Here is a 24,252-nt window from a genome sequence, read left to right as displayed (position 1 = left end):
TGTTTAAACGCTGCTTGATCTGTGCAGATTTCTCTCCTGATTCAGACCAGAACACTTCTTCACTGGAGGAAGCGTTATTGTGGATTATTACTATTTTGAATTAGGCTTCAATATTATATTTTCATTTTTCATTTTTATATTTTCAGTTGTAGTTTTTTTCCCTCCCAATTTCAATATTTTTCTTAGTTGTTTTTGATATATATATATATATATATGTGTGTGTGTGTGTGTGTGTGTGTGTGTAAAACAACTAAGAAAAAAAATTATCTTAAATTAATGTTTATTTTTTTTTATTTTTTTTAGTTTAGTTTTATTAATGTTAGTGCTTAAACTTATTTCAGTTGCCAAGTCAGCATTGCTAATTTTCATTTTATTTAATTTTTAAAAATCAAGTTTTTTTTTTAAGTTTAATACTTTTATTTTATTTTTATTTTATTAATATTTAGATTTTATTTTGATTTCATCATATTTTGTTTATTTTTAGTTTTAGTCATTTTAGTCATTTAAAATAAAACATATTTATTTCAGTCAGCATTTCTAATTTTCATTTAAGTGTATTAAGTTTAAGTTCTTCATATAATATTTATATTTTATTTTATTTCAGCTTTTTCTTATGAACAAAAACGGTTTTAGGTAACAATAACATCACCAATTAGAGCACAACAGTCATTTCCTGAAGTTAAAATTCCACTAACAGTCACCATAAGAATTTTATATTATGGATTATGGACTCGTATTTTAGTTAAAAACGTCTTGATGGATTTGTTTCTTCTCCAGATGTTAATTGATGGACTGGAGTGCTGTGGATTATTATGATGTTTTTATCAGCTGTTTGGACTCTCATTCTGACGGCACCCATTCACTGCAGAGCATCCATTGCTGAGACACTGATGCAATGACACATTTCTCCAAATCTGATGAAGAAATGTGATTAATTTGTCAGACAAGCTGATTTCTTTATCTTCGGGTGTTTTAGAGCATGGTGAGGTGATATCGTCTTGTCTATGAACTCAGATGGTTTCTATATTCTCTGTAATTTCCCATGTCTCTCTCCATCACAGCTCGGGGAGGCTGTTGCCATGGCGCTCACAGACATCACCAGGGAAACCAGATCTTCACAAGCCAGTGAGACTCAGTGAGAGAATGTAGATAGAGTGTGGTAATGTAACTTATGTAGTATAGAGACAGCCCCACATCTGACTGAACTACATCTAAAACACTTCTGTTCTGACTTCTGCTTTTGATACTGAGATTCATGGAAGCCTGGCTCTGCCACAGAATAATAATTAAAAAAATAAAAAATTTTAATCTCACAGTTCAGACTTTGTCGCAATTCTGAGAAAAAAAAATCTGCGAGATGTACACTTTTTTTCTTGCATTTCCAAGTTTAAATCTCACAATTGTTTTATTATTATTGTTATTTTTTTTACCAGAATAAAAAATGTAAAATAGGTAATTGTGACTTTTTATCCCACAATTTCTGAGAATTTTTAGTTTTTGTCAAAAAAGTTCAAATTGTGAGAATTTTTTTAAATTTTTATCCTGTGGCAGAAATGGGCCTCCATAGAGATTTGCCTGTAAGAGGAAAGCTGAAGCAGGCTTTATTGTATTAAAATCCTGAACTTTTCCCTGAAATGTTCTTTAATTAATTTTTCTTTGAAACAATGTACGGTGACAAGAACTATTCAAATAAAATTGACTACTTACAATGATCTTTCATCAGTGTGTCCCAGATTGACTGTGTTTTCTGCTCTTAGTGTTTCTGCAGTATATAGTACAGTATACACTGAGCATCCCATAATACAAAGTGCTTGACTTGACCCTTCATTTATTACCACTAAAGTGGAAATGAAATATATTTATAAAGTATACTTTAAAAAGATTAATATAGACTATAGTTAGTGTATTTTGTTTGTTGCAAAATTGGATAAAAAAATGCAAAAAAAGTTTATTATTACACATTGATGGCCAATATTAATGATTACATTCAAAGATTGTGTATCTTTATAGTTTAATAATATTTAATATTGTTGCACTAAGAGTTTTTAACAGCACTTAAGCTATTATTAATATTCAAGCTATTATTTTTTTTATTTTGCAAAAATGAGCTCTACCCATTACGTGTTGAACAGTGAGCTTTTGAAGCATTATGTGTTTGTAATTATATTAATGCAACATATGTAATGACTATAACAGAAAAGGGGCAAACATGCAAAATAAACAAATGAAAAAATAAATGAAAATAAAATAAATTCTATAATTTAAAAAACGTATGATAATAATAATAATAAAGTAATGAAAACATTAAGCAAACTAAACCGTATCAATAGAATCATTACAAAAAAAAAAATCTAATTTTGTTTCAAGAATCTGTCACTTACTAGTTTAATTACTAGTTAAATTAAACAAAAAGATTTGAGAAGTGAGTCTACCTCAGTCAAAAAAGTTTGAGAGAGCAGGAAGTGAGCATACAAAATTGTGGATATATTCCCTAGACTTTTTAGAAGTGTCAGTAACAAATAATATCTTTAAATTAAAACATTGAAAAAATTGGCATGTTAAACCAAAACGCTGAGAAAGATGCCAGTGGGCGGTGCTTAGGCGAACGCGGTGACGTATGTCGCGTGCGTCCTCCAATGAATTGTCGCGCCGAACGCGCAAAATTTGAATTCATCAGGAAGCGTTAAACGTTTCCACACAGAAGTCTGTCAGTGATGTTGATGTTCATCTAAACGCGATTAATCTACAATAATTCTCATTTACTGCTCCAGATATTCTCACATGAGCATTAGGTGAGCATATATCTAATCTTCTTTCAAACTGAGCTGAATGTGTTTGTTTAACGCGACCGTTATGAGCTCAACGGTAAATAACGAGGGAAACTGTCAAACTGAAACATTTCTGCTATAACATTGTCAATAACGTCAATTAATCTCATTATGAGTGATTTCAGAAGCGATGACAATTTATTTTCAATAAATATTAAGCCTGTTTGTATAATGAGTTGGGTAATTTGCTCTGTCATGGTCAAATGTTTACAGTTTGACGAGTGTCAGTTAACGTTAATCAGTTTAACAGATTCACCTCACAAATACATTTAAAGTTTATGGTTTGCTATTAATAGTTTATTTTATTTGATGAATTTGTTCTGATACTCCTTATAAATATTCCTGTCGTGTGACAAATTAATTTTTAAAATACAATATGAGCTCAACGGTAAATAACGAGGGAAACTGTCAAACTGAAACATTTCTGCTATAACATTGTCAATAACGTCAATTAATCTCATTATGAGTGATTTCAGAAGCGATGACAATTTATTTTCAATAAATATTAAGCCTGTTTGTATAATGAGTTGGGTAATTTGCTCTGTCATGGTCAAATGTTTACAGTTTGACGAGTGTCAGTTAACGTTAATCAGTTTAACAGATTCACCTCACAAATACATTTAAAGTTTATGGTTTGCTATTAATAGTTTATTTTATTTGATGAATTTGTTCTGATACTCCTTATAAATATTCCTGTCGTGTGACAAATTAATTTTTAAAATACAATTTTTTTTAAATTTGGCTTTTTAGTTAATATGTAACTGTGTGTACAAGACGTTTTGTTTAAAATGATTTTACACGAACTATAAAAATGTCACTGCTTTACATGTCAACTACTGTATACAGATATGTGTTGATATGTTGTATTATATAATTAAGCTTTTAGATATTTGAGCTTTTAACACTTTAGATACCTGCATTATGATTATAGTGCTAATACAGCAACAAGTGTTTAAAAACAACTGTACAACTGTAGCCTGTATTATCATTGCAGCACTGATAAAGTGTCTTAAATCCTATGTTTGGGCATCATAGGCATATTCCCATAATTGCTGTCTGGATAGGCAGCTGACTTGTATTTGACATGCGTGTTGTATTGACTGTATTGCTCATGTTTGTCCTGCAGTGATGTTGAAGTTTAAATATGGAGGCCACGTCAGTGTTAAAGATCTGTCTGCTGTGGACTCCATCACCAGCCGCTGCGCTCGACTCAATCAGCTGCTGCAGGTGAGCTCTCATCACCGCTTTAGTGTGTCTGAGGCTTCAGATCATCTGTATAATAGCATACCACTAAAATATGGTAGAATAACATTAGCAGATATACACATTTAGAAGGACACACGAATGAGGTCCAATTAAAGCTAGTACTCCTTTACAGCAATCGTTTTTTGTCAGACTGTGGCTAATATTGGCGAGCATTTAGCAATATTTCTTATGCAAATGTCCTGTTTCAGTGGAAGATACATCAGCACGTAAAAGAAACCTGTGCCTCATCATTTTGTGGGTCTTAATTGAGTCTTAAGTGAGTCGTTCACGATCACAGCTGGTCTTGCCATGCGTTTGGTGTCTATATCTGAATTTGAAGCTGTTATTATTATTGCATTGCTGTGAAACGTGGCACGGCCCTGCTTCTTAAAGGGAAAAAATCTGCTGATTTGGCTTAATATTACCTAATTTGATGATGACTGTGTGTTTAAATATCAATAAAAATTACCATGGCATACAGTTTATTCGATTAAATTTTTTCAGTTTTTTTCTATTAAGGTTTTTCACCTTCTTCACTTATACAAGAAAGCATTTGTCTAACTACTTTTAAATCAAGTCTTAAAACGTATCTATCTATAAATGAGCTTTTTATGATCAGTCTTAATAAACGGGGTTAACTTGAAGAGCAGTGAATGGGAGAGTACCACAAATATATTTTTTTGCATTCCCATTTGCTCAAATAGCAAAATAAAAACTCCACGATAGTGTTTTCATGACTTTCAATAAAAGAAAAAAACCGAGAACGATGTCAAATTTACCAACCTTCCCATAGACGCTGCATTAGGAACACCCTCGCGTTAGCGTTAACTAGTTTTTTTGTAATTTGATGCAAATATAATACAATACAAAGAATAGTGTTATAAATGTACATACATTAAAAAAAACAAATATGAAAAACTTGAGGATTTACGATGCTGATGACCGTTAAACGCTTCATCACAGTCTTGTGAAAAGGGTCCATTATTATTATTTTCAATTATATGCACTTATAAAATTTAATGCACTTATTTAATGACAAAGAAGTATTCAAAATGCATCATTTAATTTACAATCTGCAAAGGAGTGGCAAAAGTGTAAATCAGGATAATGCCTTGAATCATTCATGCATGTGAAAAAGGGCTGAGAATTGAACAAATAGCTGTAATATGGCTCAGATTCAGACAGGAATCACATCTTTGTGGTGTTTTTTCGCTGATTAAGAGAGAATCCGAGACTACTTCTCCAGGTTGAAAGCAAAAATGCTATAAAATGCATTACATTTTGTGAGAAAATATTGACATGCTCCCGCAAAACATACTCTATTTCTATATAAATTTTGTGTTGTAAAATGAATGTTTGTGGTTTTTCAGGGAAAGTGCAGCGCGTCGGGCGTTTCCAGAGAAACTCTGATTGATGCTTTTCTGCTGCTCTATCAAGAGTGCGCCACACCAGAGCTCATGAAGATCAAACATGTGGCCAACTTTGTCAATAAATGTAAGCGCCTTAATATGGAATCAGTCAAATAGCCATTTAGTCTGTGTTTTCGTTGTATTGTGACCATTTGTGTGTGTCAGATTCTGAATTAGTGGCTGAAGTTCAGGAGCTGCTTCCTGGGAAGAAGGATTTTGAGGTGAGGGGCATCGTGGGAAGGGGACACTTCTCCGAGGTGCAGGTGGTGAAGGAGAAAGCTACAGGAGATGTGTACGCCATGAAGATCATGGACAAAACCAGCCTGCGTTCACAGGACAATGTGAGTCTCCTCCAAATCTGAAGTGTTACGCTGCATCCTAACCAAGAGTGATGTGGTGCAAACCTTGTTTTGCTCCCCAAAAAAACAACATAAATCATATATCAACTCAACAATCTGGACTAGTTTGTCAATTCATTTAGTTTGCTTAAAGGGGACCTATTATGCCTCTTTTTACAAGATGTAAAATGAGTCTCTGATGTCTCCAGAGTGTGTATGCGAAGTTTTAGCTCAAAATACCCCACAGATCGTTTTTTATAGCTTGTTTAAGTTGCCACATTTAGGGTATGAGCCAAATGTGCTGTTTTTGTCTTTGTCCCTTTAAATGCAAATGAGCTTCAAGAGCTTGCACACCGGCAACACACAACAATCTCACGCACTGAAACTGTCAGAAACTCTCAAGCGATCGACTCACGTTGCTTTCATATGCATTTTTTAACTACCATATTCCTATTTTACGATCGTTCTGGTAGCACACGAAGGCAGCGTCAGTGAAAACAGGCATATCTTTAGCAACATTAGCCTTACAGAGTGCCAAGAAGCTCAGAAAGGCAATTTGAAAACAAAATATGAAGCGCTTACTTTGTCTGAATCTGACATTCGCACACGAAGCGTTGGTATTGATCCCTCTTTCTTTAAAATTTTGATAATGTGACTGTACCTTAACACCAGCCAACACTCCTGGTTTTCTGCTAGTTCTTGCTGTTTTTGTGTGTAGCGTGCTTCATTGAATGAACTGTGTTAAGTGCAATCACTGTCCTTGAGCAAGAAATCCAGTCTCCGCTTACTCCAGGATGATTTCCACCGTAATAAATGCATAAAAGCATCCACTAAATGACTAGTTGAGTTAACTAGTATCTGTTGCATGTATATCAGGATCTCATTAAAAATGCTTTCTTCTCTGTCTTGTAAAGGTGGCGTTCTTTGAGGAAGAGCGAAGCATCCTGGCCCTGAACCCAAGTCCCTGGATCCCTCAGCTCCAGCACGCTTTCCAGAACCAGGACTATGTCTATCTGGTGAGTGAGTCTGGTTTAACCCATAGTAGATTTTCTCTAGGCTGCTGGAGTTTCCTCTGCTCTGAGTAATGATTTCGCGTGTGATTATGTGATCTGACCCAACTAATAGTGTAAGTCTGTTCTTTAAAAGAGATCTGATGCAACACATTTCCAACCACAAGTTACTGTAAATGGAACTGCATGAGTATCAGAACTTCCTTGAACTTCTTGGATGGGAATTATATACAGAAACTGAGATTAATGTTTTCATTTAGCCAAAAGTAAATGATGTGATTATGTAATCTAACTCACCTAATAATAGCGTAAGTCTGTTCTTTGAAAAGACTGTGTGAGTGATATGTTGACATGTCAGGCTGATGAAATACTGTTCAATATATTACAATTAAATCCTAATCTAATCATGACAAACAATATGTCGTTGGAAAGGTCTAAGACTCCTAAATAGATATTTTACCACTGTTTGTTGTTAAAAGTTATGACAAGAGTGCACCTCAAAACATATACATCATAACAGGAGTTCTGACCTTTGTCACAAAAAAATGTTTTGTTTCATTTTTCCCTATCACATGTTTTAGTAATCATCATAAATTTATATATCATTTGAAAGCTTAAAACCTCAAAATTCATCCTGTGAAAACCATTTTTAAATCGGATATTGCTGTTTATTTTGTGATGGAAGTAATATTGAGAGAGAAAACATTTGTGGCAGAAAAATGCATCCCCAAAAATTAAATGGAGTTTGGGTGTCACCCGTTGGCTATTTTTGGTATAACGCCTAAACAAAATTGCATAGAAACCTCAATTTTTTTTAATATCAACTTAAAATTTGGAACACAACTTATTTAGACGGTCTAAGACTCCTAAATAGATATTTTACCACTGTTTGTTGTTAAAAGTTATGACAAGAGTGCACCTCAAAACATATACATCATAACAGGAGTTCTGACCTTTGTCACAAAAAAATGTTTTGTTTCATTTTTCCCTATCACATGTTTTAGTAATCATCATAAATTTATATATCATTTGAAAGCTTAAAACCTCAAAATTCATCCTGTGAAAACCATTTTTAAATCGGATATTGCTGTTTATTTTGTGATGGAAGTAATATTGAGAGAGAAAACATTTGTGGCAGAAAAATGCATCCCCAAAAATTAAATGGAGTTTGGGTGTCACCCGTTGGCTATTTTTGGTATGACGCCTAAACAAAATTGCATAGGGGGGGGGTTGGCAGTTAAGAGGTTAACAAGTGCAGTTTTCTTTCTTGGGTTGTTGCATGTTCCTTATGCAACAGGAAGTTTGAGTGGCACATATCAAAGGATTTATTGTTTAGATTTGTGTTGGTTCATAGATGTAGATGAAACTAGGAAGATGTTTTTTTTTTATTTTTTTTTTACATCCATCCATGATGCACTTCACCTTTAAAAGGATAGAAAAACATGATCCGACTGCTTTATTTAGCTAAAACTCCCTTTGTGTCAGCGGCGGGGTGTAACAGGGCGCTTTGTCTGTCTTTCTAATGGATGTTTGTAATCATGGCGGGTGACAATACAGCGAATGGTCACAGTGTTCTCGCCCTGCTCCGTACAAACCGTGCCTGCGTCTTTCATCTGTAGAGCTACAGTCTGACCTGAAGATGAGGACATGAAGTTTACTTCACAGTTTAGATTCAGAATTATAGAGAATATTTCCTGTAGAGAGAGACATGCGAGTTAAAAACAGCTCTTACGTCATCAGACGCGACACGTTTCCATTCACATGTTAATGGTGCACGAGGATCAGAACTTCCTTGAACTGGATTTATGGGGTTACCAGTTAATAATAATACTTATATATTTATATTTTATATACCTTAAGGTCACTTTTTGAATACATAAAACGTAAGACAAATACATAATCCAAGCAAAACAAACAATACAGAGGCAGAAACAAGAAACAATTTGATGTGGGAAATGCGACAGAATTTTGTTAGTGATGCACCGAAATTAGCTATTTTCACTGAAACGAAATAAAAGTTTTATTCAAATTTAGGTAAAAATAAATTTTCAGTAATTCAGTTTGGGTAAATGAACTCGAAATGCTGTTCAGTAAAGTCCTTTGGAAACACTCCTCCACTCTATTTCAGCTGAACAAATTTTACATATTGTTATTTTAGCATAATGATATATTTATTAGTGCTGTCAAACGATTAATCGCATCCAAAATAAAAAATTTTGTTCACATAATATACAGTATGTGTGTGTACTGTGCATATTTATTATGTATATATAAAGACACACACATGCATGTGTATATATTTAAGAAACATATGTAATGTTTATATATTAAATATATTTATATATAATTTAAATTATCTGAATATAAATATATACATGTAAACATTTTCAAAATATATACTGTATATGTGTGTCTTTATATATGCATAATAAATATACACAATACACACACATATACCGAGTAAACAAAAACTTTTATTTTGGATGCTATTTTGCACTAATATTAATATTATATAATATTATTAATAAAATATTTAAATTTTCAATTGCCAAAACTTCAGTGCATAACTATCAGTTAGAAAAAAAAACCTCATGTGCAGTGTTTCCCCTAGGTTTACGGTTTATCAATGATCTATGCTAAGCTACAGCTAAAAGTGCTGCCGCCAGACCCGGAGATCGGCTGAATGGATTCGAAAACGGTAAAACTCAATTGTTTAACTCTAGGGGAGTTGGAAAATGATCCTATTTTAAAAAATAGTGGCGTGATCCTTTAACTTGCTCAGCAAGTGTCTCTTCAAACTGTAGTGGAGATATTCATACTTCCATAGTTAATCTGCAGCAGTTATAGCACAGTGTATGAAACTATATTAATAGATGCCTTTGCATTCACATACTTGTATATTTACGACTATATGTGACCCTGGACCACAAAACCAGTCATAAGGGTCAATTTTTTGAAATTGAGATTTGTACATCATCTGAAAGCTGAATAAATAAGCTTTCCATTAATGTATGATGGTTTGTTAGGATAGGACAATATTTGGTTGAGATACAACTATTTGAAAATCTGGAATCTGAGGGTGCAAAAAAATCTAAATATTGAGAAAATCATCTTTAAAGTTGTTCAAATGAAGTTCTTAGCAATGCATATTACTAATCAAAAATTAAGTTTTGATATATTTACGGTAGGAAATTTACAAAATATCTTCATGGAACATGATCTTTACTTAATATCCTAATGATTTTTGGCATAAAAGAAAAATGTATAATTTTGACCCATACAATGTATTGTTGGCTATTGCTACAAATATACCCCAGCGACTTAACACTGCTTTTGTGCTCCAGGGTCACATATGTTTGTTCAGGGAATCCCTAATTTTATTAAACCGCACTTATAATTACAACATTGTCTGTTTGGAATCAGTGTTACAGTATTATTAATGTATGTTTTAGTGTAATATTGCACAGACAGTGATTACGCAGTATCTGTGGGGTGTTGTGGAGGCTTTCCAGCTTCTCATGAGGGCAAACACATGAAGCTCCAAGTGACTAAAGAGATTGTTTTCTACTTCTGCCACCTCCCTCGTTCCAGACGCCCCCAGCAAAAGAGGGGGGAAAAACAGAAATCTGTCTTTACCCGAGCGATGCGCTGAAAAGACCCTCGCTAGCTTGTTGCTAGGATACCTGGGCTTGCCGTTCGTGTCCCGCTGGCTTTGCTTTCCATTCATGTTCTCTTGTCTGTGTTTGTGTGGGCGTGTGTATGTGTGTTTTCATGCACCGTTCTGTGTGTTTGTGTGTGTGGTGCTGGTTTGCCCCAGAGCCGTCACACAGGGGCAGATCTCATCCTGGAGCATGTGAGGAGCGTGTTTGAGCTTTAGTAACGGTGTGGAGGGAAGTTTCAGATGAAGAGCGCAGTCGAGGGACTCATTATTATAATTTTATATATTTATATTCATAATATTAAATATACAAAATATATTATAATTTGAGATATATATAATAAATAAAATTATAATTATATAATTATTTTGTTATAAATATGAAATATATACAATATATAAAATACAAATGATAGTTTTATAGAAATTTTATATAAAAAATACATTATTTTGTCATGAAAAAATATTTAATGAAAAATGTGTGCATTTTATCTTTTTCACCATTACTAGCAGTTTTGTCTCTTATGTTTCATCAGAAGGTAGTGTACTTATTTACCCAGGACACGGAGCTTGAGAAACATGAGACGTGATGTGTGATGAAAACAGTATTATCATTGTGTCATTGAGACAAAGGAAAGGAATCAGACATTTTATTCCAGAAATGCTTCGAATGTCTTTTCCACCACAGAATGTGATCAAATACAACAAATCATCTGAGCTGTGGTGGAAATGTTCTCGAGATAAAGGAGAAAAATGACAGAATTGCTGTGTGTCGCATGTAAACGCACTGGACGTTGTTAGTAGATGAATTAAAGCAGTGTGTGAAGTGTGTTTTAATGAGAGAACGAGTCTTGTATAATCTCTCGGGAATTTCGGGACATAATTTTAATGATTATGATCACTTTCATGTTCTATTCCAGTAAAATGCTATTCTGCATTTATTAAAATGTCTTATTGATGTATCAGTCAGACGAGACTCTGCCGATGCTCAATTAGAGATGCAGCGCTGCTGTAAATCACCAAATAAGCACAATAAATAATTAACCGTTTACATTTGCATACATTCATTCTTGTGCTGGAGTCTGTGAGGTTCATACATCAGAAATCTCTCGGTTTACGTGTTCAGATCTATTATAGAGTAATTAATTTGAGCCTGTGGTGTGGTTTAAGGCTGATATTGTGCCTATAAATAACCACGCAGTCATTCATATACTGCTCTCTGTGCTTTTCTCTGCTGTTTTTCTTTGGGTTTGCACATACGCCGCTCTCTCAAGATGCAGTTTTTAAGCTAATTAGCTAATTAGAATGGTAATGGTGTAATCACAAGCTTTTATTTATTATGTGTATGTGTGATCGAGACGAGTGGCTGCTAATTAAACCAACTGGACGGAGATGTTTTGTGCAATAATAGATTCACTTACAGGTGTTTATTATTACGCAAGATCACGTTGTGAGGTCTGCTGTACACCTGATGCTCAGTTACTGTAAACTCGTTATGTGCTCATTACATTCACTTCTGAGGCACTCGGACTGTCATTTCATTGGATAAAATGTCAAAACAAGTGTCATTTATAAAGAAAGATTGCACACTTTACAAAACAAAACATTTGTAAAAGAGGTTTTAAAATCAAAACCCTAGCTGATTAAATGCAAAAGTGATGAAGAAAAATCTTGTAGCATTTATTTAGTACTTTGCTATTTCTAATGCCATGATATTTACAATTTTTTTTTAAGTTTGACTGAAGTGCCCAAAAACTTTTGAGAGCTGAGAATTTTTTTTTTTTTTAATGTTTTTGACTGAATTTATTGCATCAAATGCTGTTCATGTGTTCATGTTTTGTCCAGGTGATGGAGTTTCTGCCCGGCGGTGATCTCATGGCTTTGATGAACAGATATGAAGATCAGTTAGATGAGTCTATGGCTCAGTTTTACCTGGCGCAGCTCGTGCAGGCCATTCACTCGGTCCATCAGATGGGATACGTGCACAGGTACAACGAAACACATACTATTATCTTTGTTAAATAGCAAAATCCTTTAGTTTGTCCCAGCCATTACCATGATTTACTATTTTCTATTGCTAGAAAGGTATTACACATTCTCTTTCTGTTGAACATTTGACTGATGTTTGTTTTTGTGTTTATTTTATTTTTCCTGGAAGAGAGGATTTGTAAATGTGTTGTCCTGCTAAAAGTTAATTTTAAGACTTCAGTTTTAATTTCATAGACTTAACAGAGAGATTTATTTAATTTAATTTAATTTAGTTTTAATTAATTTTAATTTAATTTAATCTTATTTAATTTTAATTAATTGTATTTTATTTAATCTTAATTAATTTAATTTAATTTTAAATTAAATTAAATTAAAATTAATTAAGATAAAATTAAATAAGATAAAATTAAATTAAAATTAATTAAAATTAAATTAAATTAATTAAAATTAAATTAAATTAATTAAAATTAAATAAGATTAAATTAATTAAAATTAAATAATTAAATAATTTCATTTCATTACATTTTCATTTCATTTTAATTATTTATTTATTTTATTTTATTTTAAAGGTTAGTAAAATCCCCTAGTAAAAAGTAGAGGATTTAGTTCTTACTAAATCCTCTCGTTCTTGTTTCTGGTCATCATTCATTTCTGCTTCTCTTTCTTTTGTCAGAGATATTAAACCAGAGAACGTTCTGATCGACCGGACGGGTCACATTAAACTGGTCGACTTTGGATCGGCAGCCAGACTGACTGCTAACAGAACGGTAATGAGTGTGAAGACGTCATTCTGATGTCAACTTATTCAGAGAGGAGCCTTTCGATCTGTTCAGGAAGGACCGATCATGTTTGATATCAGTTGAATGTTTAAATGTGGTGTTAGTGGACAATGTTACACATCCACTTTAAACCGTCAGAGTTTGGACACAGATTAATTGAACGGTGTGTTGTTATCTGGGGCAGGTCACATGCTCCAAACTCCCGGTGGGCACTCAAGACTTCCTGGCCCCTGAGATCCTGTCCACGCTCAATGGAGGGCCGACGTGCAGCTACGGCCCCGAGAGCGACTGGTGGTCCCTGGGCATCATCGCTTATGAAATGATCTACATGAAATCGCCCTTCGCTGACAGCACGTCCACAAAAACCATCAACAACATCATGAACTTTCAGGTGAATCTAGCAGCTTCTGCTGAGGGTGTGATGTTTGGAAGTTCAGTCTGAATTACACTATTTGTCTTCCAAGATAATAGTTGCTTTAATGAATAGGTTCAAAACACGGATTCACTGATTAGTTTGCATTCCAGAATTTTTCATTTTGCTGTTGTTTAGTAAAAATATGTGGTTTTATAATGCATATATGTATAATGCATAGGGTTGCAAAGGGGTGGAAAATTTCCGGAAACTTTCCAAAAATCCCTGGAATATTCCCAGAAAAAAATCCTGGAAAGTTTCCAAAATTTCTGGAATATTTCCGAAATTTACTGGAAATTTTCCAACTTTTTGCAACCCTAATAATGCATGATTCCATATGATTTTCCTTTTATTTATTCAATGATAAACAATGGGAAATCATGCCAGCATTATGTTTAACTTTGAATAATTATACTATTTTACTTGTTTCATAATTTTTTTTTTTTTCAGTTTCCTGGAAGTGAGACTTAATTCTAAATGTGTTTAAATGTGTTCATTTGAAATTTAATGAATAATCTAGCATATGCTTGACACCAGTTTTGATTTTATTTTATATTTCTTTTTAGTTTTGTTTTGTTTTACTTGTTGGAATTTTCAATTAAATATTTTATATTTAAAACCCAACTCTGAATGCAAAAATTGATGTTCTCTTGCTTGTGTTTTGCTGCCAGCGTTTTCTGAAGTTTCCAGAGGAACCCAAAGCCAGCGCTCAGTTTGTCGACCTGCTGCAGAGTTTGTTATGTGGATCGCGGGAGCGTCTGGGATACGAGGGCCTGCGCTCACATCCGTTCTTCTCCTCCGTCGACTGGACCAACCTGAGACACGGTAAGACATTCGGTGCTCGGAGTTAAGTTCATTCGTTCTGAAGCACAATAAAGCCGCGCTGCCATCAGAGGCCTCGTCAATGTGTCTGCAACGTAATATTTCCATGTACCTGTTAATTACAGGTTATTAATCATTAGCCTGACTTGCTGCTATTTCTGTCGCCTTTAGTGATTACTTCTCTGGTGTAATTGCAGGATTTGTTATAGTGGGCTGGGATGTGTCTGAGTGCACAGATTGCTCTGCAGGTTTAAGTGAAACACAGATGATCTGAAATAATTCATTAAGCCTGTGGCATAAAGCTCAGAGTTTCTTCTATATCTGCTTTAAGACTTTAGGATTGTTAGCTCGGGTTGGGCAGCATGAGCATTATCTTGAATCACAGATTTAGTACTGCTTTATTACAGTAAATATATTGCAGTAGTGCTACCATGTGTAGTGATGTGCGTACTGTATATATAGCACTGGAAAATCAGTTGATATCATATCATATGACAGCATTTGCAGTCACACTCTGATAACAAACTATGTTTATTGGAAAATAAAAAGCCATCATATGTTTATTAATGCATTAATTTACACACACACACACAGACACACACACACACACACTTGTGATCCTCTGGGGGGCAGCGGGTGGATTTCTGTGGAATTAGTCAGATTATGGAGTATGCAGGTGTTCTCACAGAGAGAAGGGCTCAGATAGTCACACAGCCAAACCCTAATGAGATAACACCACATGAGCACTCACACACACACACACACACACTCACACTCACACTCACACACACACACACACACTGATTCAGTGAGGATGTTCAGTCCGTGATTCAGAACAATGACTCTTGTGTTTGATTCAGACTGATTCATCATCTGTTTGACTGATTTATTAAAGAACTAGGCCTCTGCTGACTGATGTGTTTACGAACAGAATGGCGTTTTGCTTTGCATAGCCTATTGTTTTTTTGCACTCAGCAAAGTAGGGGTGTAAGAAAATATCGATACACGTGAGTATTGTGATATTTTGTTTGGCGATACTGTATTGATTCTCAAAAACGCAATATCGATATTTAAAAAAAAAAATCATACAAGATTCATGGCAGTTGTTTTGTTTTGAGTTTATATCCCAACAGCTAGATAGCAGTCTTCTTATTTCTGAACTCGGTGTACAAAGCTGAAGTGTGGCATTATTTCGGCTTTTGTGGTAATGTCTGCCCCGGGACCAGAGGTCGCGTTAACCGGAAATTTTCCGTCGTTGACGGAATTTTTTTAGCAGTGATGGAAAAATCTGAAGGCCGTCTGTAACTTTGACAGATTACACTGAGGGTGAGCTATTGTAATTTATAACTGTAATTCCCACCCCTGTCCAGTTGGTGGCGAGTGCGCTCCAGTGTGGCAGCAGAGCACGGAATCATCAGCCTCCAGAACAAAAATAAAACTGTCACCAGTCTTTTGCTATGCCTTTGATTACGTACAGGTGAGTACCCACTAGTAAAGCGAAAGAGATGATCAGTTCATGTGCGCTGCCACTTCGCTGTGTTCGCGTTTCATATCAAAAGTAACAACGCACAGAGCTTAGCCCATTGCGATTTACTGGATGGGAGGCGCACTATATGTACTGTTCATTCATCAACTAAAAACAGAATCGATTGGGGTTTAAGAATCGATATTGGTTCATAAAAATTAGAATCTATTAAAATAGAGAAATCTTTTTTTTTTTTACCCAGCCCTAGCATGTTTTGTTGTTTTTAGTGGCCTCCGCTGTCACTGCGGGGTTTGGTGTTGAACATGAAAAGTGAAGCACAGTCTCTGTTCACCTGTTCTCTTCATAAATACATAAATGCATAAGCCTATATGCTCGTCCTGTAGGTTCATTATTAAAAATGAAAATGTGAAAATGTTTTGTGTAGTGTTGTGATCTCGGCGATTCCATGCGGAACATAAATACAAACAGAAAAACATGTGAAATCCAAGTTAAAAGGTTCTGAGAATGTTCAACATCTTTATATATTTTATTGTTTTACAATTGTTTTGCTTTCTTTAGGAATCCTGCAAGCACTTTACTTTTCATTGATGTTAAGCAGATGTAATTCTTTTGTTCCGATAAAAATGTTATGACATTGTATGTTACAATTGTAATCTTAAACTGTGAACCTTTTAAAGCGGGGTCTAAAAATATATATGGTCTGTTTATAAAAGCTTACATTTTATACATTTAACTAAAGAATCCTGCAAGCACTTTAATTTTTCCCCCTTTACTCGTACTGCACAAAAAGTGGTTCAATAACGTTGAATGTTACAGGGACTGATTAATGCAAATGCAGATCCCACTGTGTTCTGGTTAAATTTTTTTATTTATTTTTTTTGCTAAGATGGTGGTGTGTTCTTAATAACAGCTTTCCTAAAATCATATCCTATTCCTAAAATAAGAAATATCCCAATATATCGCCTTGCTTACAGTATTGCAATTAGGGGTATGCCGGTATCAAATTTTCATGTTGCGATTAATTGCCTTTTATATATATATATATATATATATACATAATTATGTATATAATTATTATACAAAAATTATTAAAAATGCTAAAAATAATTGTATGCAGTAAAACTTTTTTGTTAAACCGTTTTTAATCATTTGTTATAGCATCTAAAACATACTTTACCTTATATAAATGTAAATGTTTTGACCTGAAATATTCATGTTGACAGCAAAAAACTGCCCTATTTATTTGCAATCATCTTGCTCTCTAGATACATTTTGATCACTTATAAAATTAATATTGTTTGGCTGCTACCACATGAAAAATATAGCTAAAAATAAAGACAGTTGTTATTTCTGTGCATCTTATGTGATTATGGTTGATTGTATGTTGAATTGACCTGCAGCTCAAAGGCTTATTGCAATCATAATGTCATTTTGTCAGTTTCCTGAGATAAATCGAGATGATTAACATATTCAGATGAGCTGATGAACCGCTCTGAGTGTGTGCTGAAATCATCACGTGGCTCATGCAGTCGATGTGCTCGTGCCACTGATGTAGTGTTTGTTAGATCCTTCTGTGATTTGTTGTTGTTGTTGTTGTTGTTGTTTTGATGTTTTTTTAGATAAATAAACCAATTGTGTAAATGTTTGAACAAAAACCCCCCAGCGGCAGATACTGTGTGTGTGTGTGTGTAGTTTTTGTTTTTGATTTGTTTTATTTCGTTAAGTAGTAATTTAAAGCTTTCTATAGATATATTTATCACGTCTGTGAGGCATGTATTCGCTGAGTTTCGGACCGGTTCATTTTTGTGAAGCGCTCCTGTTCAAGAAGAGACTGCAGAAAGCGCATCATGTTTGTTTTCTTATTTGTTGTTGTTGTTGTTTTGATGTTTTTTTAGATAAATAAACCAATTGTGTAAATGTTTGAACAAAAACCCCCCAGCGGCAGATACTGTGTGTGTGTGTGTGTCAATACAGCTGTTTGTGCAGATGCTGCTCTGTGTGTGTGTGTGTGTGTGCGAGCGAATCTCGCATCGGGTTTTGGCTGTGACTCACGCTGATTAGCCGAGACTGCTGCAGTGAGAGAGAGAGACAGAGAGAGAGAGAGTGGGCGAGCGAGTTATTGCGCTACAGTCTGATCACTCACTCTCTCCAGTCTGTTTTTCTCACCGACCACCTCACAGGTTTTCTCCTCTCATCTCCTCCAGCGCTCCCTCCATTCGTTCCGTCTCTGCGTTCCGAGGATGACACCTCCAATTTCGAGGAGCCTGAGAGGCCCCCCCGCCCCGCGGCCGCTGCCCAGCGAGATCATCCTCGCTCAGGCTTCCACGGACGAGACCTGCCCTTTGTAGGGTGGTGCTTCAGTCGGGCCCTGAGCGCACTGGCCAAGTCTGAGTGAGTACACACACACACACGCACGCTGATTTTACTAGTCTAGTCACAGGTGGTCCATTGGAGCGGAGACGGCCACATCACCACGGCGACTGTCACCAGGCAACATTGTGGCTGAATGCGAGGTATTGCTCGTGTGGGGAAAGCTGCGGTTCTCTCACTTCACATGTCTTTAAGATGAATGAGAGGGAGCCGATTGTGCGCACCGCTGTTTTTATATCAGGAGACGCAGAATATCTCATGCATGTGTTACCATGTGCATGCAGGGGAACGGGAAATCCTCGTCTGGCGCATGTGTGTGTGTGTGTGTGTGATATGATCTGTAGCACAATGAAAGCCAGTACGTAAACACTGTGTAACGTGATCGGCTCTGTGTTTGCTGCGATGTGGTCAACCTTCAGTCTGTTTGTTTTGGTTTGCATTTGCGTCTGATCGTTCGGTTTGGTGTTTTGATCGGTAAATCTCGCAATAATCTGTTAAGAACATGTCTGGGTTGTGTTTCATCTCTGAATCAGAAGAAAAGCATGAAAACCATATGCTCATTACCATAATGCAAAAAAATTCTCATTACAGTAATACTTTTTCCATTTTATATTTAATTTCTCCCAGTTCTTTATTACCATAATGTAAACATTTTTTAAAATTTTATTTTATTTTTCATCTCCCAGTTATCATTACAATAACAATTCTCGTTACTATAATATTTTTTTTATTTATTTCCCCTTGAATTCTCTTTGCCATAATACAAAACTTCTCATCACCGTAAAAAACAATATTGTTTAATTAAATTTTTCCCCAATTCTCATCATAATGCAAACATTTCTCATTACTATAATGTAAATTTTTCCCCAATTGTCATTTCCATAATGTAAAACAAATTCTCATTACTGTAATGGTTTTTAACATAATTTATTTCATTTTTATTTATTTGACCCCAGTTCTCATCACTATAATGCAATAAAAAAAATCTAATTGCTGTAATGTGGAAAACCATTGTAAAGTATTTAAACATCATTGGTTGTGGTTGTGCTTTAATTTGTTGATTTTAATCACAATAACTGTATTGCAGTAATGAGAGTGACTCGAAAGTAAAACATCTGGATGCATTACAGTAATGTGTGTGTGTGTGTGTGTGTGTGATGTGCTGCCCAGTGTTTCCCTGTGTCTCTAAATGCATTCAAGCGTGTTGTATGATCATGATGTGTCGAATCAAATGAAGGTCTCGGTCAGGAATCTGATCCTAGATGAGCCATAAATATCACGTTTTTTTCCCCCCCAGGAACTGAAGGGAAAGGGAAAAAGAGAGGGTGAGGTGAAGCTTTATAAATGTTAGTCAGAATGAGAATGAACCCAGAATGCATTTCTATGGTAACCAGAGTGAGTTTTCTTCCCACGCTCCCCCTCCGTCTCTCTCCATCCATTCATACGCTTCTTCTCTCTCTAATCCTGAAATGCGTATTTGTCCAGGCGTGTGTCATGTTGTTGCAGTCTTCTTCATATAGCATTTCCAGCACCATGAAATCCGCCGCATGCAACACAAGCGGCTCCAGCAGAGGAGCGTGGGAATGTTAATGCAGAAGCGCAGCTGCTGATTGGTGGATGGGCTCCTCTGGAGATGCGTTGCGATATGAGAGCGCTGGATCCGTCTTGAGGCAAACGGAACATCTGTAATGAGCGAAAACCAGTCGTAAACCGCCCTCACTGACGCACGCTTCAGAAATGCATGCATTGTGGCATGATGCATGCATCATGTACCGCACATCTCTTTCATAAACGCACAGACATGCATTCTTTTTGTACTGCACTTGCATTATCAGGCAGTGCAATAGATAAACATCTCAGGTATCTTAGGATTGTTGATTTACAGTCCAGACGTGTCTGATCGGGTTGCAGTGGCGCTATTGTGATGTGTGGACTCCCCTCACATGCAACCTTTGTGTGTTTGCTCACTAGATCTGTCGTGCCAAAGATGTTGTGTGTCTCTTTCCTTATTAACAGATTCACCAGGACAAGATCTGTCACAGTAATTGGGTAAAATGTCTGGTGAAATGTGCATTGGAAATCTGGAAATATAAGGGAGTTTTAAAAGTGAAGCATGTTATTTCGGTCAAAAGCAAGCAGCACGGACTCATTTTGCTTTTCGCACAGGACGCATTTGCAGTCCGCTCCTGATCCGCGGCTGTTTTGGAGCGCACTGCCGGACCGCAATCGCATGCAGTGTGAACGCTCTGATCCGTTAACATGGGCGCGGAAAAATACGCACCACAGATGGAGTGTGTGAACCTGGCCTTACGTTTGTTTGCCCGCCCGGTCTGTTCTGTTCTCGTGCTCCATTTAGGCGCGCTGCATTCTGATTGGTTCGGATAGCATACTGCGGGAGGTCGGGGGCGCGGTAAAATCGTGCTATAACGCGATTTAGAAATCGCGCAAGCTCAAATCGCGATTTTATGACGATTTCGATTAATCGCACAGCCCTAATTTACACACTAGTAAATGTTGTTCAGATACTGAATATGATGTGCACAGCGCTAGCAATGCCAAGGTCATGGGTTCAATTCCCAGGGAAATACATGAACCGATCAAATGTAAACTTGAATCTAATGTCAGTCACTCTGGATAAAAGCGTCTGCTTAATGCATAAATGCAACTATATTAATCCCATTGATTTGAAACTGAAATACAAATGTAAGCCGCCTCTATATATCTGTCAGCGTTGACAGTAAAATCAGCCAACATTTGTCACTGACAACTAATTGACTCCCAAAACAAAGCAAAAGACAACAGCAATCGCTGCGCACTCTTTAGTCGCATTTAACATTTTACCCCATTGTGTAGTAAAAGTGCATTAATGATATGATGAATGTCATGCTGAAGTGTCTCTGGAGAGACGGCTTGTTTTTGGTTGAGTCAGTGCTCTAATTGCTTGGATAATTCAAAGACTAACTGGTTTGTCAGTAAATGAATAGTTTGTCCAATAATGAGATATTGTCCTCATTCTCTTTCCCTCATGTTGACATTTGTCTGTTCACGCAGTGTTTTTCCATACAGTGACCAGGGGCTGTTCGGCTCCTAAAGCATCTTTATGGTTTGTAAATGATGATAGAATTATTATTGTTGGCCGACGTTGAGCGACGTTATCGTGTTTCGGTTCCAGTAGGAGTTTTCACGGCTTCACGTCGACAAACCCTCTGATTATCTGAAGTATTTTGATACTGTGCTTTATGATTCTGACCGTATCTGATCTGGAAACAGTGATAGGATGGTTTTCTTCTATTCTTCTCTTAATATGTGGATGGCTGCTGACATGTTAGACACGTTTTATCACATGGGTTTAAAGTACGTGACTCACTCCAGCCACCCCAATCACTTTGAGTAGATTTGTTTTTTTGCATGCTGATTTAAAAACATACTAGTGTTTGCAATTGGTTTGAGGTCTTATTGCAGTTATCATGAATATGATCGTGTCCTGGCGATTAACATCGAGCTTAGCAAATATGAATTCTCAGCTGTCTGATCAAGTATTTAGCAGGTAAGTGTAGTTCCTTTTTGCACGAGGTGACAGTGAATATTCATGACATATTTAAATTGTCAAATATTTTTCCATTGCAGTTATAATATACATTCTTAAACTTTACCAAAAAAATGTCCCCCCAAAATAAACAATAAATAAATAAATAAATATACTAACTACATTATAATACATTATGCATTTAGGCTTCCAAATAAAAGTATTATAAGTAGCAAATAATTTAATTATTTATTAAGTATTGTGCTGATTCTAGTGCACTTTTTATTTGTGACCCTGCAGCACAAAAGCAGTGTTAAGTCGCTGGGGTATATTTGTAGCAATAGCCAACAATACATTGTATCGGTTGAAATTATCCATTTTTCTTTTATGCCAAAAATCATTAGGATATTAAGTAAAGATCATGTTCCATGAAGATATTTTGTAAATTTCCTACCGTAAATATATCAAAACTTAATTTTTGATTAGTAATATGCATTGCTAAGAACTTCATTTGGACAACTTTAAAGATGATTTTCTCAATATTTAGATTTTTTTGCACCCTCAGATTCCAGATTTTCAAATATTGTCCTATCCTAACAAACCATACATCAATGGAAAGCTTATTTATTCAGCTTCAGATGATGTAGAAATCTCAATTTAAAAAAAAATTGACCCTTATGGCTGGTTTTGTGCTCCAGGCTCACATTTGTCCTGTAAGTTTCCTGAAGATTGTGTGATTTTTGCTTGTCTTGTGTCTTATGTGAGTGTTCAGATGTTTTAATAGTGTCTCTCATTTAAATGTAAGCAGCAAAAAACATGATTAGAGTTCAAGATTAGAATCAATTCAAACTGTCTATTTTCTGTAATTTTTTTAGTATATTGGGTGCTTGTATGTGGCAATCATTAAATATCATTCCTTGTTCATTTAGTGAAAAAAGTGTTATTTTCAGAGCAAATGTTCAAAGACCAGTGCAGTTCATCAGCTGATTCTGTGTGTGTGAAAGTCCTCGTTCTTCATGAACGCTATGAAATCTGTATCGGTGGACGGTCACTTAGATGCTCCCTGCCAGACTTGTTTGCCTGACCTTTCTCGATGTGATCGATGCAGCGCAGCGTGTGTGAGTGCCGCGGGTTGACAGCGTCGCCGCAGGACGAACAGTTACCGAACATAGGCTGTGAGTCAGCCTCGTCTTTGTCCGTCAGCTGCGCTATGAATAGCCAATGTAGGAATGCATCAGCGCTCCAGCAGATCGATAGCTGCTGTATTCACAGAATGCGTAAGTGTGTTTACATCCGCCGCAGATGCCCAGAGTTAGTCAATGCGACTGCCGCCCACTTCAGGCGAAAAGAGCAAGACGCTCTGACGCGCTTGTGCAAGTTTGCCTTGAATTATCAATAGCTCGATATCAATGCTGTAATAATTGAATTCCACCTGAAGCCTAATGTGAAATGTAATTCTCAAAGGTCAAAGATATTTTCCCATTGCAGTTTATATTTCCCTTTGAGACAGGATTTTCTCTAAGAACACATAATTTCTCAAAGGGCTCAGTTTGAAATGCATAGCCTATAATTACACTTTAAGCCTAAACACACACGCATGCGCCCCATAATCGAGTGGGTTGTGGGCCGTTCTGATCAGACCCCTGGGACGCGTCGGTTTCTCCGAAGGGAAGTCTGTAAGCGCTGGGTAATGGACTGCTTTACAGCAAACAGGCAGAACCTCTAATCTGGTTAGACCCCACTGGTATGATGCCGTGGAAAGCATGTTTAGAGCTGGGCGTGTTTGTGTGCGTTTAGATGCTCTCGAGGGGGTCTGGAAGTGTCGAGATTTTCCATTTCACAGCTCTTTCTTTCAGTTGTGTTTTGATAGGAGGACACGTGCCGTCATGCTCCCATAATCACAATTAGGTTTCAACGATGTGGAAAACACAGACGTAATTATTACACTGATACAATAATTTACTGTATAAAGCAGAATGTCACAGAATTTTGGATGAATAATTCAAATATTTAAACTGTGATATGGACTAGTGCCTGTGATTATTAAAGCGCAAAAAGACTATGTAAATAGGAATTCTGCATGTAGAACATACTTCTTGAAATAATAATAATACAGTTTATTAAAACATAAATTTTTAAGGAATATAACACAGTTTTTCATCTGTTTTAATTTAAAACATAAACCTCTTGAGCTGCACATTGCCAAAAAAATATAAAAGGAATTGTTCAAATTATTTGATTACATTTTAAAAGATGGATTAATTTGTTAAAGTTTTATGCATTAATTTACTTTCCAATGTTTTGATGATACATTTTTATTAAATCATAAAATACAGAATCCAGGAAAATTAAAACAGACAACACAATTTCAAAAAAAAAA

The 24,252-nt window shown here is 35.8% G+C and overlaps 1 protein-coding gene across 1 annotated transcript in view; it reads left to right on the top strand.

Moving 5' to 3' along the window:
• The first annotated feature begins 2,682 nt into the window (after positions 1-2,682).
• The window catches only part of cita (citron rho-interacting serine/threonine kinase a), an 84,434-nt gene continuing 62,864 nt past the window's right edge, over positions 2,683-24,252 (top strand). Inside the window, exons 1-10 of the mRNA XM_016556183.1 lie at positions 2,683-2,792; positions 3,955-4,055; positions 5,444-5,567; positions 5,648-5,823; positions 6,735-6,836; positions 12,334-12,476; positions 13,151-13,244; positions 13,441-13,647; positions 14,340-14,493; positions 18,181-18,367. Coding sequence (XP_016411669.1) covers positions 3,957-4,055; positions 5,444-5,567; positions 5,648-5,823; positions 6,735-6,836; positions 12,334-12,476; positions 13,151-13,244; positions 13,441-13,647; positions 14,340-14,493; positions 18,181-18,367 — 1,286 coding nt within the window. The 5' untranslated portion in view covers positions 2,683-2,792; positions 3,955-3,956. The remainder of the gene's footprint in view (positions 2,793-3,954; positions 4,056-5,443; positions 5,568-5,647; positions 5,824-6,734; positions 6,837-12,333; positions 12,477-13,150; positions 13,245-13,440; positions 13,648-14,339; positions 14,494-18,180; positions 18,368-24,252) is intronic.

The sequence above is a fragment of the Sinocyclocheilus rhinocerous genome, unplaced genomic scaffold (genome assembly GCF_001515625.1).
Source record: "Sinocyclocheilus rhinocerous isolate Xijiao unplaced genomic scaffold, SAMN03320098_v1.1 scaffold737, whole genome shotgun sequence".
In the NCBI taxonomy this organism is placed as follows: Eukaryota; Metazoa; Chordata; class Actinopteri; order Cypriniformes; family Cyprinidae; genus Sinocyclocheilus; species Sinocyclocheilus rhinocerous.
Note: the sequence above shows the minus strand (reverse complement) of the source record. Positions and strands in the feature narration are given on the sequence as shown.